The 14,439-nt window shown below is 35.5% G+C and overlaps 1 protein-coding gene across 2 annotated transcripts; it reads right to left on the bottom strand.

Annotated features, from left to right (window-relative positions):
* Positions 1-334: 334 nt before the first annotated feature.
* LOC100241205 (beta-glucosidase 42) lies at positions 335-14,101 on the bottom strand. 2 transcript variants are annotated; one of them, XM_002265617.5, is made up of 12 exons: positions 13,716-14,101; positions 13,586-13,644; positions 12,814-12,889; positions 12,426-12,500; positions 12,267-12,354; positions 8,002-8,227; positions 4,381-4,496; positions 2,303-2,514; positions 2,175-2,209; positions 1,961-2,063; positions 1,463-1,571; positions 335-625 (listed from the first exon to the last, which is right to left on the bottom strand). In XM_002265617.5, the coding sequence occupies exons 1-12, from the start codon at positions 13,873-13,875 to the stop codon at positions 430-432; spliced, it is 1,455 nt and encodes a 484-aa protein (XP_002265653.2). In that variant the 5' UTR covers positions 13,876-14,101; the 3' UTR covers positions 335-429. The 2 variants fall into 2 exon arrangements, with proteins under 2 accessions (XP_002265653.2, XP_059594382.1); XM_059738399.1 differs by having other exon boundaries at positions 1,961-2,209; positions 13,716-14,069.
* Positions 14,102-14,439: the final 338 nt, after the last annotated feature.

Genomic DNA, 14,439 nt, shown 5'->3' on the forward strand with positions numbered 1-14,439 from the left:
ACGTGTCCTTTTCTTTCATATGTTAAACCGCCTACTCTGAGACTAAATCACGCATGAGTGGAGGTGGGCCATAGGAGCGTTTTGTATAAAATGAATTGTGCATGGAAACGAATCGTTGATTCCATTATTCTCACGTTGGAGCATCTTTCTACTGGGAGAATGATATGGGAAAATTTTCTTCCAATGAAATTGAGGGTGTCCGGTCTTCTTGTTCTCAATGGGAACCCAAGTTGGGCAAATCATGTTGAAAATGGAATTTATACAACAGTGGTGTTGTGATAATAGTAGATTAAAAAATGACTCTGGGAAGGGCATCCATTTTCCAATGCACAAATGACAGGAACCATGATAAAAGATACATTAGATGGAATGCTAATATTGCTGTTTTCATAACATTTATTATATATAAATACTCACATTCATTTCATATCACTCTTCTTTCCCGTTTTTCACGGGGTCACCTCTCAAGAAGCGCAAGAACCAGAGAGCCGAAGATTTGGGGTGGCGAGAGAGGTCGTTCCGGTAGTCCACGTAAACCAAACCGAAACGTTTGGTGTAACCTTGAGACCATTCAAAGTTGTCTAGTAACGACCATGCAAAGTATCCCCTCACATCAACTCCATCCCTGTCCCAAGTCCCAACCCCCAACAACCCCACGTTCCATAAACAGAACACCCAATTATTATTTTTTTTCCTGGTTTATTCACTCGTTTAAATTTGTAAAAAATCAGCAATTATAGATATATTTGATAAATACAAATGACTGCCTCTTAACATCCTGTACAAATCTAAAAGCTAGTAGTAACTAGCACAATCTGCAAATCCTAACCAACTTTCATATAAATGAAGCAATGAGGGAACTGCCAACCCATCTCTCCATGTTCAACCTCTTAAAAATACAAGCTCCTCCAAACCTATACTTTAATTAACTTGTTTGCAAGTTTACTATTTGCCCCTATTTACATACTTGAGCCCATGCATGCCCATGTAACAAACGTACTCTTCAAAGCTTTGGTTCCCCCAAAATTTGAAGAAAAATTATAGTTTAAAGAGAAGAAAAGAAAAGGTGAAAAGGAAAAATGAAAATTAGATTTTAAAATTAATTAATTATTTTTATATGCTATTTCAAACTTATTTTTCTTATTTTACCTCTTTTATATAAAGACTAAATAAGTGAACAATGAGTTAAATTTCTAACCAATTTTAGCTTATATCTGATTTTCCATAATAAAACCAAATATGAGAAAATAAGGGGTTCAACTCCAAACAAGTGAACATGAATGTGGATGCATGCACAAGCATAACCGGGGCATCAAGCATTGAGCATATGATGACATGTGTACATGTACATGCATGAGAGTCATATGAATAGATAAGTCAAAATTAAATTGGTTAATAATATATGGGTGGCTGAAACATGCATGTATATGAAAAAAAAAACGACAAAGTTATGGCAACTCACTTGATTGCCTGCGCAACTGAGGCAAGGTATCCCTTGAAGTAAAAAACTCTCAGTTTGTCATCAAGCATCTCATGGAGTGGGGAAGTGTCGTTGTCCTCATCATCCATTCCTATACACAGCAGATAATTTTGGTTCAGAAAAGATTGAAAGAGCTAATATTGTACGGTTATATGATACCCACAACTTCTATCCCAGAGTAGTAGCTGATACTGATTTATGGACTGATTTTTCTGATCATTATTCACAGACCTTGCAGACCAATTTTAACCTTTTCACCATACGTCCATAAATTCAAGAAATGGCAACAGAAGGTTCTGCACCACCAATCAATTGGTCAAACCTGCAAGGTTTGCTATTTGAAGAGGCAAGTCCCCAAGATAAAATAATTACTAGTCCCTAATAAATCCAGCCACATTTATTTCAAGAGATTTTGCATGTAAAAGACAAATGTTACTAGCCCTGTTTTACTTTTGATAGGTATGTTTTCTAGTGCCTTACCATTCTCAGTAACATATATTGGGGGACTGTTGTATCGCTGAGCTATGTAATTGAGAACTTTTCGGATACCCCAAGGAACCACATAAAGCCATGGTGATGCTGCCTGCCATGTAAAAAATATCTTAAGTAAAACCAAAACAAACAAACAAACATATATGTTGGTGCACATGTGTAGTTCATATGTGAGCATGTATTTCAGAGAATTGAACCATACCTTTTCACCGATGACCTCACCCCCATCCCATTCAGCTGAATGATAAAACAAAAAACAAGCAAGTTAAAAGAATAAAATTTTTGCAGTACTGATAGCTTGAAAGTTAGTTGTGAAGGATTTTATGATACCAATTCTCTCCAACTTTTGATCTTTATAGAAATCATGCTCCACAGAACTCTCATTATGAGCAATAAATCTTGAAGTATAGTGGTTCAGACCAACAAAGTCTACTGAATTCGTGAGCAATGCTATTTGTTCCTCTGAGAACTTTGGAAGCCGATCTCCAAGTTTTTCATGCATGACTTCAGGATAGTCTCCAAAATATATTGGATCCAAGAACCTGTAGCATTACTTGTTAACAGGTGAATAGTACACTAAAGATGGAGTTGAGAGAGGGATTTCTCAGCATAATAAACAATTTTCTCAAAGGATATATGAAATGCAAACTATAACCACCTTCACTGCAAGAACTGCAGTTGGATTGGTAGTGAGTAGGCCTGACCACCATGACAGCAACCAAGTAAAATGGAAACTCTTAATTCAATGAGAATATAACTGCATTAGAAGGTGACAACCTGAAGCCAAATGCAAAACAACCTTTGCATTTAAGGGAAAGGGAAATTGCATATAGTGTAGATCTCTGGAAACAATTGGCTGTTGAGAAAATTTGTTTTAGGAGCCAGATCATTATGGGCAATTTGCAGAGAAGGGTAGGTATTGATGTTCCAGGCAAGGGAAAGTGTTGTGTGGTGCAGGTCTCTAGAAAGCTACTGAATGAGGTGTGGGTGTTATTCCAGAACAAGTATTTCAGGGGTGGACTCAGGTCTAAGATCTGGTTCAATCCATGATGTGGTGATGAAAGATTACAACCCTATCTTGTTCAGCAATGTGGCTGACAGAGATACCAGGGTTGTAGATGTTTGGGTCCTTTGGGCTAAAGGTCCACTTCTTTGTTTGGGAGTCGGTCTGTGTGGGAAAAGATTTTGAAGGGATTGTTCTTTGGTTTATTGATACAGTTAGTACAAACAAAAGGAGGAATTGGCCAAGCAACTAATCATCTATTATGAAAAATCTCGCAACTTGCTGTATCTTTTGCTCTATTTATTTGGGTTCTTCCATGGTTGGGTAAGAAATTGTGCTGGTTGGCATGGCAGTTCTGTGGGTACGAGCTGCATAATGTTAAAGACTATGCAGAGCAACTTGTATAATCTAAATTTTCTTTATCTTTTTCTTTTCTTATATTTTTTCTATCCATTATTTTTTTCTTCACACTTTCTAAGAAACAAACATACTGTTAAAGACATTCCTCAGTCTGAATGGTCCACGGTTCATTGGGGGTTACTAACGTTTCTTTTCTTAAGCTCATAGATCAATTGGGAGGAGTTCAGCTACCATGAGCTCTTCATCTTTGTGTTGTGTAAGTAATACCTTTGATGTATTTTTGTATGTACAAGAGTCATATGCCACTAATTCGCATATCAAATAACACACACATAAACACCAAAAGAGAGAGAGAGAGAACAAGAAGAAGAGGAAGAAGGAGATCATTTGCTTGTGAAAAAATGATAAACAAAGAAGTGCAACCTGTTTGTCTGGTCATAGTTTCAGCCAGCTGACATTTTAACTAATACAGCTAGCTCTAACCAATTGGCTATCATTTCTTCCAAAACTAGACATCCATGATTTTTAGATTTCATCTCAAAATGTTGAGATGCTTAGTGTGTGCAATATGATGTATTAAAGCACAAAAACTTTCGTCTTGGTTCGGCCAGTGAGTCGGGGCTTTCAGGTTGTTCCATGAGCTTTATTTTTATTTGATAAACAATATATTGAAAGGTTGAAAGTAGTAGTTTCAACAGCTTTTATGCTTTATACTCCACATCTGTATTTTTGTAACTACAGACCTATGCCAATACCATGCTATTTGGTAAATTATCAATACACATAGCAATCACTGCTTAAGCGATTTCACAAATGCAAGTTTGGTAAATATGAATAAATGTGATAATCACTTCTTCAAATGATCATGGCTTTACTCACTAGAGAGAGAGACTAAAGATGGTCATATTGTCATTTTACAAGATTCCCAACATTTAAAATAACCCAGTTTTCACCAACAATTAGTGCCTAATAAGTAATAGGTTTAAGGATAAAAGTACGAGTTTAGCAACCAAAGAATGATATTGATTAAGTATAAGGGAAGTACCATCCAAGCTGAAAATCAAGACGCCTTGCTGCAGCAACTTTATCTTCAATTTTATCTGAAAAAGCCTCAGCCCATTCACAATCAACAACCAAGCCTATTTGTCCCCCTTGCTTGTCCTGGGGTGGAAGGATCATCAGAACAGTAACAAGAACAAGAACAACACAAATGGCAGAGTTGTTTTACTGCTAACTGAAGTAACGTATATGACAATTGCAAAGAAGAATATAAAAGCAACAACATTAAGAACATGAAAAATAAATATAGATAATTGGGCCAAAAAACACCATTTATGTTTTTGAACATGGACATATAAATGTACTGAATATTGAGAAAAGCAACATAATGACAAAGGCAAGTATAGCAAACCACTGTTTTTTTTTTAATAGGTAAATAAGGAGAATATATTAAAAACACTTGCAAAATGGCACAACAGAGTACACATGGAGTATACAAAAGAGGCCACAAGGCAAGCAAGAGACAAAAAAAGCAAAAGAAAACCTACCACCCTTGAGGAGGCTAACCCAACCCTATCCCAAAACCCACAATCAGCAAAAGACAACCAACAACCTCACAAGACAGGTGTTGAAACCCCTGTGCTCCTCCCCTTTCCCCGCATAGTGCATGGAGCACTGTTGTAGTTGACTGAGCTCTCTAAATTACGCAATTCCCTCTCAAAATGGGAAGCTAAGCGGAGACTCCTCTTACCACCTGAGACCTTAACCCCACGGCCTTTCCTTGCCTCCAATTTCTTCAGAAGAGATCTGATCTCCTTCTCAAACCCCACAACTGGCATCCCCACATAGCTATAGCGAACCACTGTTATATCATCATGTCTTATAATTAAGATATGGTTGGTTGTCTACAAGGCCTTCTCCTACCCTGGGACATCCAGGATAGCATAATTGCAGAATCCCCCTCCACCACAAGGAAGAAACTCCCAGCCAGGTACCCCTTTTCAGGCTTTCCAATAAAGCAAAAAAGCTTTGGTCAACTGCCAACCTAATACCAACAGGCTCTGAGAATGCTTAAATAATCAACCCTTATGTTCTTTGAATAGCTCTGAAAATATATCTGTCTCAGGTTACCAGGAGAATATCCATCAACATTGAACATGAAGCACCCAAACGGTGGAGGAACTTGGACATCCTTCAGAGCGAAGCCCCTTGAATAAGAAAGGTAATTCAATCTCCAATAGAAAAAAACAATGGTAATGGGAACAATGGCAAACTCCTCTGTCATAGACATCCAAAGAGAAGTAAGGTAACAAATATTATCCTACCCAGAATCAACAATTCTCTTCCCATCCTCAAATACTTCAACATTTCTCTCCCTTGAGGGCTCTTTTTGAACATGTAAAATGACAGCAACCAACAAATCTTACAAACATCTTTAAGGCTAACCCATAGGAAAACAACCAATAAAAATAGACTTTGTCACAACCCCAAGGCGGTGGAGATAGAAGTGATCAAAATGCTCTCCATTTCTATACACGGCAAAAATACTTGAGGCAAATGCTTTTAATAGGGTCTTCAAAACTGGAACGAAGTTGGGAATAACATTTTTTATTGACCACCAACTCGTCAAAGCTCAGATTTTAGGAGCCTTAAGACTTTCACATAAAATTGTCCTGAGGGAAAATATTATGATCATCTCTTCTAGACAGAGCATGAAAGAAGGATTTGGAAGAGAACATGCCACTGGAGACCAATGCCCAAGTCTGGAAAAGAAATGGAAAGCTAAAAGAAATGGAAAGCAATCTCTCTCTCTCACTCGTGGATTCTATGATGCAGACTATAGGAAATGGGAGCTAATCAACTTATTGACTATGAATCCCTCATCATAATTTGGGCAATTGCAGTAGAAGAATTTCTACATTGTCTTTATTTCTAACATTGCCAAAGTTCTTAATCCATAGTCAAAATCATTTGGATTTCTAAAATCAAAATTCCAATAATTTCCGTTGCTTTAGAGGATGGAAGGGAGAGGGAGACCATCAGATTAACTCTGAGAAATTCAACATGAGGCATGCAAGTCCTTGTTCTGTTGAAAAGGAAATAGCATGCAGAAAAAACCTTTCAGGGAATAGACTGTCAATAGATTCCCCATTTCACATATTAAAATTTACATAAGCATGTATAAGGAGATTTTAACATTTTTGAAGCATATCCTAGGTGTTAGCATTTAACATTTAAGTCAATGACCAAGATTTGGGAGGCATCAGGAAGACCATATTGATTTGGCAAAAAGAGGCAAGACTTCAGTAATTATAGCCCAAAAGGAAATTAAAAAAATATAATAATAAAATAGAAAGAAAAATGAAAAAAGAAAAGACTTAAAAGAGAAAAGAACCAATGGATTCCCTTGATATGGAAACAAAGAGAGAAACTAATTGATAAGCTATAGGTTAGAAGCAGGTCAGACATATTTCAAGATTCATTAAGATCACTTAAATTAAGATTCCAAGAAGATTGTTTGGAAGAGGAGCAAAATGAATCAGTAACAAAGGCATTTGATGCTTTAGAGGTCAAAAGAAATAAAAAATGAGGCACAACCCATTTAACTAAGAAATGGAATACTAACAATATTCTTAATATTTAACTCAAAAGGGCTCGTTGAATCTTCCTTTGAGTGACATTAAGTCACACACTCTCCAATGTATGCCCAATATAAAAAAAAGTAGGCCTAGGTGACTTTTTAGGCAATCTCCATACTAATAGCCAACCTACACTATGTTATTCTATTTGATTTTTCCTGCAGCTCTAGACCAGATATATCAGGCGATACCATGAAATTAACTCAAAGCTTGTCACTCCTGCTCTCAATCTTAATTGGAAGTACAAAGAGGTGAAGGAAATTAACTGGGATTTTCTTAAGGGTTAATTTTAATCATGTGATTGAATGTCTGTCTATATCCCCATCAATATTTATAGAATATGTCAGAATATGCTTTGAGGTTGATATTTAGACCAAAAACTCCTAGTTCCTTGTTCTTAACTATAAAATAAAATAAAACAAAATATTTTTACTTTGACCGGATCACCATAGGATAGATGGTCATGGAGATAGTATCATTTTATGATGGAGACCTTGGAGTTTTCTAGAGTTTGGTGAGGAATAAAGTCAGAATAGTTATTCCAATCAGAAGGAAGACTTTCTAGCCTAAAAGAACATTCCACCCTAAAGACATTTGGATTTCTCTTTGTCTATTTATTTGTTCTTTAGGTTTCCCTGCTGTTTTGATGCTATGGAGGATTCTTCATCCCTTCCGTATGACTCGTTCTTTCCTGTTAATAATTTTTGGCTTCATAGAAAAATGGAAAAAGAAAATCGAGATTCATCACAAGAAATCTAGGAAAGAAATTAGAGAGATCATAAATTCAAGAATGTAGAATCATCCTGTCAGTTGGAAATTTCCCATGGCAAACTACTGTGAATGAGACCACCTAAAAGGACATATCTTGTATCCAGAGAGTACATACAAAAAAAATACTAATTTCCTATAAATAAGGTACATATTCTATTGTGCTTCACATAAAACCAAATGGCAACTAAATACATTTAAACCATTTTCATTTGGAAGATGAAGTGCTTAACTAATAATAGAGACATCATACAGCATACCTTATATTTGTTTCTGTATATGGAAACAGCAGCAGCATGGGCTAAGAGCTGGTGATGTGCAACCAAATATGGCTCTGTTGATGAATGTTCCTGCCTTCCAGGAGCAAATATTCCAACACCATATCCATTCACCGCAGTTTGAAGAGGCTCATTTAATGTGATCCAGTTCTTTACTCTATCACCAAAACTTGCAAAGCAAGTTTCCGCATAAATTGCAAAATATTTTCTGCAATGTTTACCAAAATATACCAAACATTTATGTATGAACAATAATGGATCCTTCAACCAGTATGTGAGGTTTGGAATAGCAAAGATAAATTTTAAAAGAGCTCTTGATAAGCAAAAAAAGTAAGTCTTTATTTCCCTAAAAGACATGATATCAAATATTGTGAGCTCTGTACATTTTTTTTCAGCTATTCTCTACAGAATCAAGAATATATTTGCTTAATTATCCAGTGATTACCTAATTGTACACACACACTTGGACAATAGGTTCAATACAAAATTCTAATAGAGAGTTGTTCAAAAACAGAAATGAATTTTTGAATTAGACAGTGTGGAACAATGCATATGTATCTAAACACAGGACAGTGATTAATAACCAAAAATACACTTGGAAACACCAAAAACTTTTCTTCACAACCATTAAAAATAAATTTTTCTCACCAAAAAATAAATAAAATTACAAAAATATCAGAGTATGGTTCCCAGTGAGTATCTCCACAGTCATCATATATCTGCTGCACATAAATTACAAATAAACTCCTGCACCTAGTTATACCATCTTACTGCCATTTTTGGATATAAGATGAACATAGTTTAACTTGCCAAGCTGTACATGTTATTTATTATGAAAATCTTATAAAAAAATAATCTTCAACAGATAGAGGACATATATTATGGACCAAAGATGATTTAAAGTTCTGCTAAATCAAAACCAGGGTGACAGGATAGAAAAGTATAAAAAATGCTCGTTTCATGTCAAAATATAGGAAATACCGATTTTATCAAACCGCAATGAGATCACAACTGCCCCTTTGTTCTCTAAGTATAACTAGTGAAGGTTTTTTAAGATTCGGACTATTCAAGGTTGGATTCCCACCTATAAATCTTATTTTAAGAAAGAAGAGCCATAAAGTTCATAAGAGAAGTCATTGTTTCAAATGTACAAGACATACAAACCGGATGAAACCCTTTCTTTTCCCAGCAGATTCAAATGCCTATGCAGCAAGATCTTTGCCTTACAGACCCCAATTTCCATCACTCTTCCAATCCCAATTTCAGTTTCTTATGAAATTGCTGTACATCCAGATTTGGTAAGTAGCATGTCTCACTGGAAGTATTGGGAAAAAAACTACCATTTAAATTGTAATTCTATGAATAAATGGAGTGTACAACCTGTGTACTTTGTTGCATGTTTTGTTAGGCTCTTATAATATATTTTTGCTTGCCTATCAAAACAAATATTCTATCAATAAATGGGGGATTTGAACAAAATCCACCATCATCTTCAAAGAAAATAAATATTACAGCCTCACCTTTTCAAACTTGGTAGTAAGACTGATACACAGCTACAAAGGTGGCCTTTCACCCTAGCTGCCACTTTAAAAGATCATAAGAAATATCGTAAATGTTTTTGTAGCTTGTTCTTTTTCCCCTTCCAACGTATCACCATTGAACAAGCAAAATTAAATTTAAGAAGTTATCATTCCAATTACCAAATTTAGGAAAATAGAGAAAAAAAAACAGAATATGGTGACATTTTTGTCAACAGTCATCTGAAAGTTGTAACTTATGGGAAAATTTTCCTTTTCCACTAGGATATTGAATTCAAAATTCCAATCACAATGTCAGAGAATTTAGTTGATTCTTAGAAATTAATTTTGAAATATCATCTTATCTTCAATACCCCCACCCTCTCTCTCTCTCAAAAGAAAAAATCAAATGAAAAGCAAGCTGTAAATTCTGATAGGTGATCCATTGGAAACACAGGCCACCTGGGAATATGGTGCCTTTGAGGATCTCTATTAGGTAGCTCCTTTTAGTTCTCTAAAGCCAATCAGTTTTGGAGACACCATTAAGTCTGTGCTTGCACCTATTGAAAGATCTCTGCAAGGCCCAGAGTATAGGATTGATTTAATAAGATCAATGTGACTCTATCACCATTATTGATTCAGCTGGGACTGATGCATCAGGTCCATGGTGTTACACTCTCCTACTGCATGAGATCATAGAGCTCTCTCATGATTTGAGGGTTCGGAACCAGGGGGTTCTTAGATCAACACATAAGTGATATTTCTTGCAAAGCCAAGGAAAACACTTTTTCTGCCTTTGACTATTGGGTATGATGATTTAGGAAGCAAAACTCCAAGAACATGATTCAGGAAATTCTATAATGCAGTAATGGGGCACCATTGAGTTGGCACATGGAGTGTTAGCCTAGTATACATTATGGGCCTATATGCTTATAGTTTAAGCTTTTAGGAAATTTGATAGTTTGACATGTTATCAGAGCTATGGTTAACTACTAGAGATCTTGAGTTCAAGTCTCTTCTACAATTTATTCTCCCATTTGCATATCTGTAATCCGGTGTTAGCCTAGTATTCATTGTGGGTCCATATCCTAACAGTTAGGAAATGTGGTAGCTTAGCATGGAAAACATGAGTTTCCAAAGCTGAGATTTATTCCTTGGGAACTCTTATCCCATGCATTGGACCTAAGCCTAATAAGCATGTGTTTTGTCAACAGGGATGCTACTAATTAGTTACAACCTTGTCCAACACAATTATACAAAACACAAGGTGGGATAACCATCCATTAAAGAAAATTTTCAAGTGGGTCAAAATTTGCACTTGAGGTTAATTTCATGACAATCCACTTAAAGTATGTGCAAATTTGGCAAAATAGATATCTTTCGTAATAAATTGAGAGAATAGGAAAAAACTATTTTCAAAACTTCCTATTTCTTTTGTTCGTCAATCAAGGGTTACAAAACTAGATTACAAGTTTATGACTAAAGGGTCCATGCATATTCATCTTGCCATTTCTCATACTTTAAACCCTATCAAGCAAGTTCAATGGCTTCTTCAAATTATCTTTCAACTGCTGAATTAGCAAGACAAGAGGCTGGAGTTCCTTGTGCATATAGTCATTCAGAAATTATTGCATGTCACTATTCATCTTGCATGTCCTTAATATTTTTTACCTTAAGTATTAAGCTTGTTTGGTAAAATTAACTTAAAATGTATTTTAAGTCATCAAATTGATATATTTACCCTCAATGTCTATCATCAATAATTTTAACTAATATTTATTTTTATTAATCTTAAGCAATAAATTTGTCTATTAAACATGCATACTTAAAGTATTGTAGATATATAAGTTAATCTTAAAATATTTACTATAAAAATGACTCATGGATGCGGAGTCATGGTTGTTAAATATATTCTTATTAGTTGTGGGCAAATAAGACAAAAAAAAATTGAGATTAAGAATAAGTTAACTATTTTGACTTAATACTTATAGTTATTTTCAACTTTAAATTGTGATATTAAGTTATTTTATCAAACGTGCTTAATCTACTCAATAACTTAAATTAAGTTATTAAGTCACTTTAAGTCATTAAGTTGATTTACCGAACATCCTCTTAATGCACCATCCATTACATTATCTCCTCAAAAAAATGAATAGACTAGAGAGCTTAGAATAATTTAGGTTTCTATTCTTCATGTGCTACATCAAGAAACTTCTAGGGAATTCCTTTTCTAACTTCACCAAATTTATAATATGCATGATACCCCTCAAAAACCTCACGCAATTGGAGCTTGTAAGTTGGTATCAATTATAGACTAACTCGACATAGTGGGAGCCTGTAGTGTCTTTCAATTTTAGAGTATGGGCCTTCTAAAGCTAACAAATACCAAATGCATAACTAACACATCTGTAGAGTAGCCAATTTTGTGTGGCTGCATACTCATGTAGGAGGCACAAACTGCATTAGTGGAAAACTGATCGGAGGAGGATTTCAACCCAGGACCTTCAGTTAACTAGAGCTCTAATACCATGTTAAGTAACCAATATTCTAAAAGTATAAGCCATGGGGTTTTGAGCCCACAAATGTATATGATGCTCTAACAATACTAAAGAACATATTCAAGTGCAAAATAATCTACTACATATAAAATAATGGATATCTGAGAAAAATATTCTTTAACACCAAGATATTTACAAGCAAGCAACAGTTCATTGATGGTGTTATACTTACACAATCTGCTCATTTAACCACCCTCCCATTGACTCGTGAAGATATAGAGGGAGATCCCAGTGGTATAAAGTTACATAAGGCTCAATACCTGCAGGAGCAAAGTTTCTGAATAAGTAACCTGTTGCATGTAGAGGGAAATCAAATATAAAAACTTCATACCCTTGTCAAGAAGAGCATTAATGAGATTGTTGTAGTAAGCAATGCCTTCATCATTGACTTTGGTTCCTAAACCATCTGCAAGCATGAGAAAGCCAAAGAAGTGAGTCCATGTATCATTGCAACAAAGCTAAGACAAAAAAACATGGGCAAAAATGCACTTTTGATTTTGATATTAAAAGAGAAAGGGTCTTGATGCAAATATGCACTTACTAAAAAAAAATAATCCTTTTTAACAAATCATACATAAGTTTATGCATTCAACAACATATAAAACTTGCAACCAACAATCCAAAAAACTATTTAAAAGTGGCCACGTGCAAACTTTAAAATTCTACTTTTGTTAAGATCAAAATGCACTGAACAACACATCAAAGGAAAAAGGTATTACCAGGGAATATACGGGACCACGATATGGAAAAACGATAAGCACCAAATCCCAACTTGGATATGATGTCAACATCTTCCTGTACAAATGAAAAAATAAATAAAAACTTCAAGAAGAATTTCTAAATTAATATCTACTCACTTAGGAAAAGGGTGAAGGGCCATAGAGGAACAAACAATGAGTAGAAAACATCAGAAAAGGATAAACAGAAAGCAGTTAAAAAGTGCTAAATAAAATGAATAAATACAATGTACTTGATAAAGCGACGGTAGAATGCACATAAACAATTATGCTTAGTTTATATAGGACAAAAAAAGGGGCAATCTCAACTCCCGTTTGGTTTGCAATGAAAAGTACAAAGAGAAATAGAATATCATAAAAAATATCCCAAAACTTATACACCCTCAAATTCTCCATTCTTTATCTCAAAAGAGGGATAAAATTGAGGAAGAATGAGAGAAAATTTTCTTTCCCTCCAAGTCTAAAATCTTAAATCTTATTTTCTTCTCCTTATTTTCTTTCCCTCAAAGTCTACATGATCCAAAGGGAGCATCGGTTTCGTTTGGATCTCAGTTATTAACAGAAAAAGAAAAAGGAAAATCCTGTAATCCAAACACATCACTACAAAATAGCATCCGCATATAAATATAGACAAATGCGATGATCATTAAACCGAAACATCACACATATTGTGTCGGTCTCTGTTTCATTTTATCATACTCATAAGAAATCCACGAGTTGAAATCAGTAGAAAACAAAAGAAGCAACTCCTAACCAGGTAACGATGATACTGATCCACCGCTACATCGCCATTGCTACCATCACAAATCTTGCCTGACAGAAAAAGCAAAAAAAACAGCTAAATCAAGAAAAGAAGGCAGAAAAACAAGTGTGGTGAGAGTCACCTTGAGTATGGGAAAAGGCATCCCAAATACTAGCGCCTCGGTTGCCCTCCTTGGAGGCTCCTTCCACCTGGTATGCAGAGGTGGCGACGCCGAAGAGGAAGTCGGGAGGGAAGTCCCTGCGACTCACACTTCCATACACTTCTCTGGTGGCGTTCGTCATGGCCGGTGGGAATGGTGGTTGTGGTGGTGGTTCTAGCTGTCGTTGTGGGTTATTTATAGAGGGAAGGGCCCAAGGGAGAGGGACATCAGAGCATGGAGTCTGTTGGTTTAGTTGGTTCTGAGTTCCGAGTGGGGCCTACACACACGTCACACCCAAACTCCCTCGTCCATCTCACTTACCCAGCCTTAATCACCAGATCAATAATTCATTAAGTTGGGTACACCTTTAAATCGGATTCAAAGGTTAGCTTTTAAAAGAAAATGCTATTTTAAAATAAAATAAAAAAATTTAATATATTTTAATTATTTTATTTTTAAAATATTGTAACATAAAGATTCTTATGAAAAAATCGGTGAAAATAACAATGAAAGATAGAGAAAGGGGGGTGCGGAGTGGGTAATTAAAGACACATCATTTGCACAGAGAGAGATGGATGTGAAGGAAGGTTTGACAGGTGTATTTGACATTTTTCTTTTCCTTGACCAGTTCACCATCACGTGATAGTACGAACAACTTGATATGGTGATCTTAATCGGTAGTTGAGAGTATTCACGAAATTGACAC

The sequence above is a fragment of the Vitis vinifera genome, chromosome 7 (assembly GCF_030704535.1).
Source record: "Vitis vinifera cultivar Pinot Noir 40024 chromosome 7, ASM3070453v1".
Taxonomy (NCBI): Eukaryota; Viridiplantae; Streptophyta; class Magnoliopsida; order Vitales; family Vitaceae; genus Vitis; species Vitis vinifera.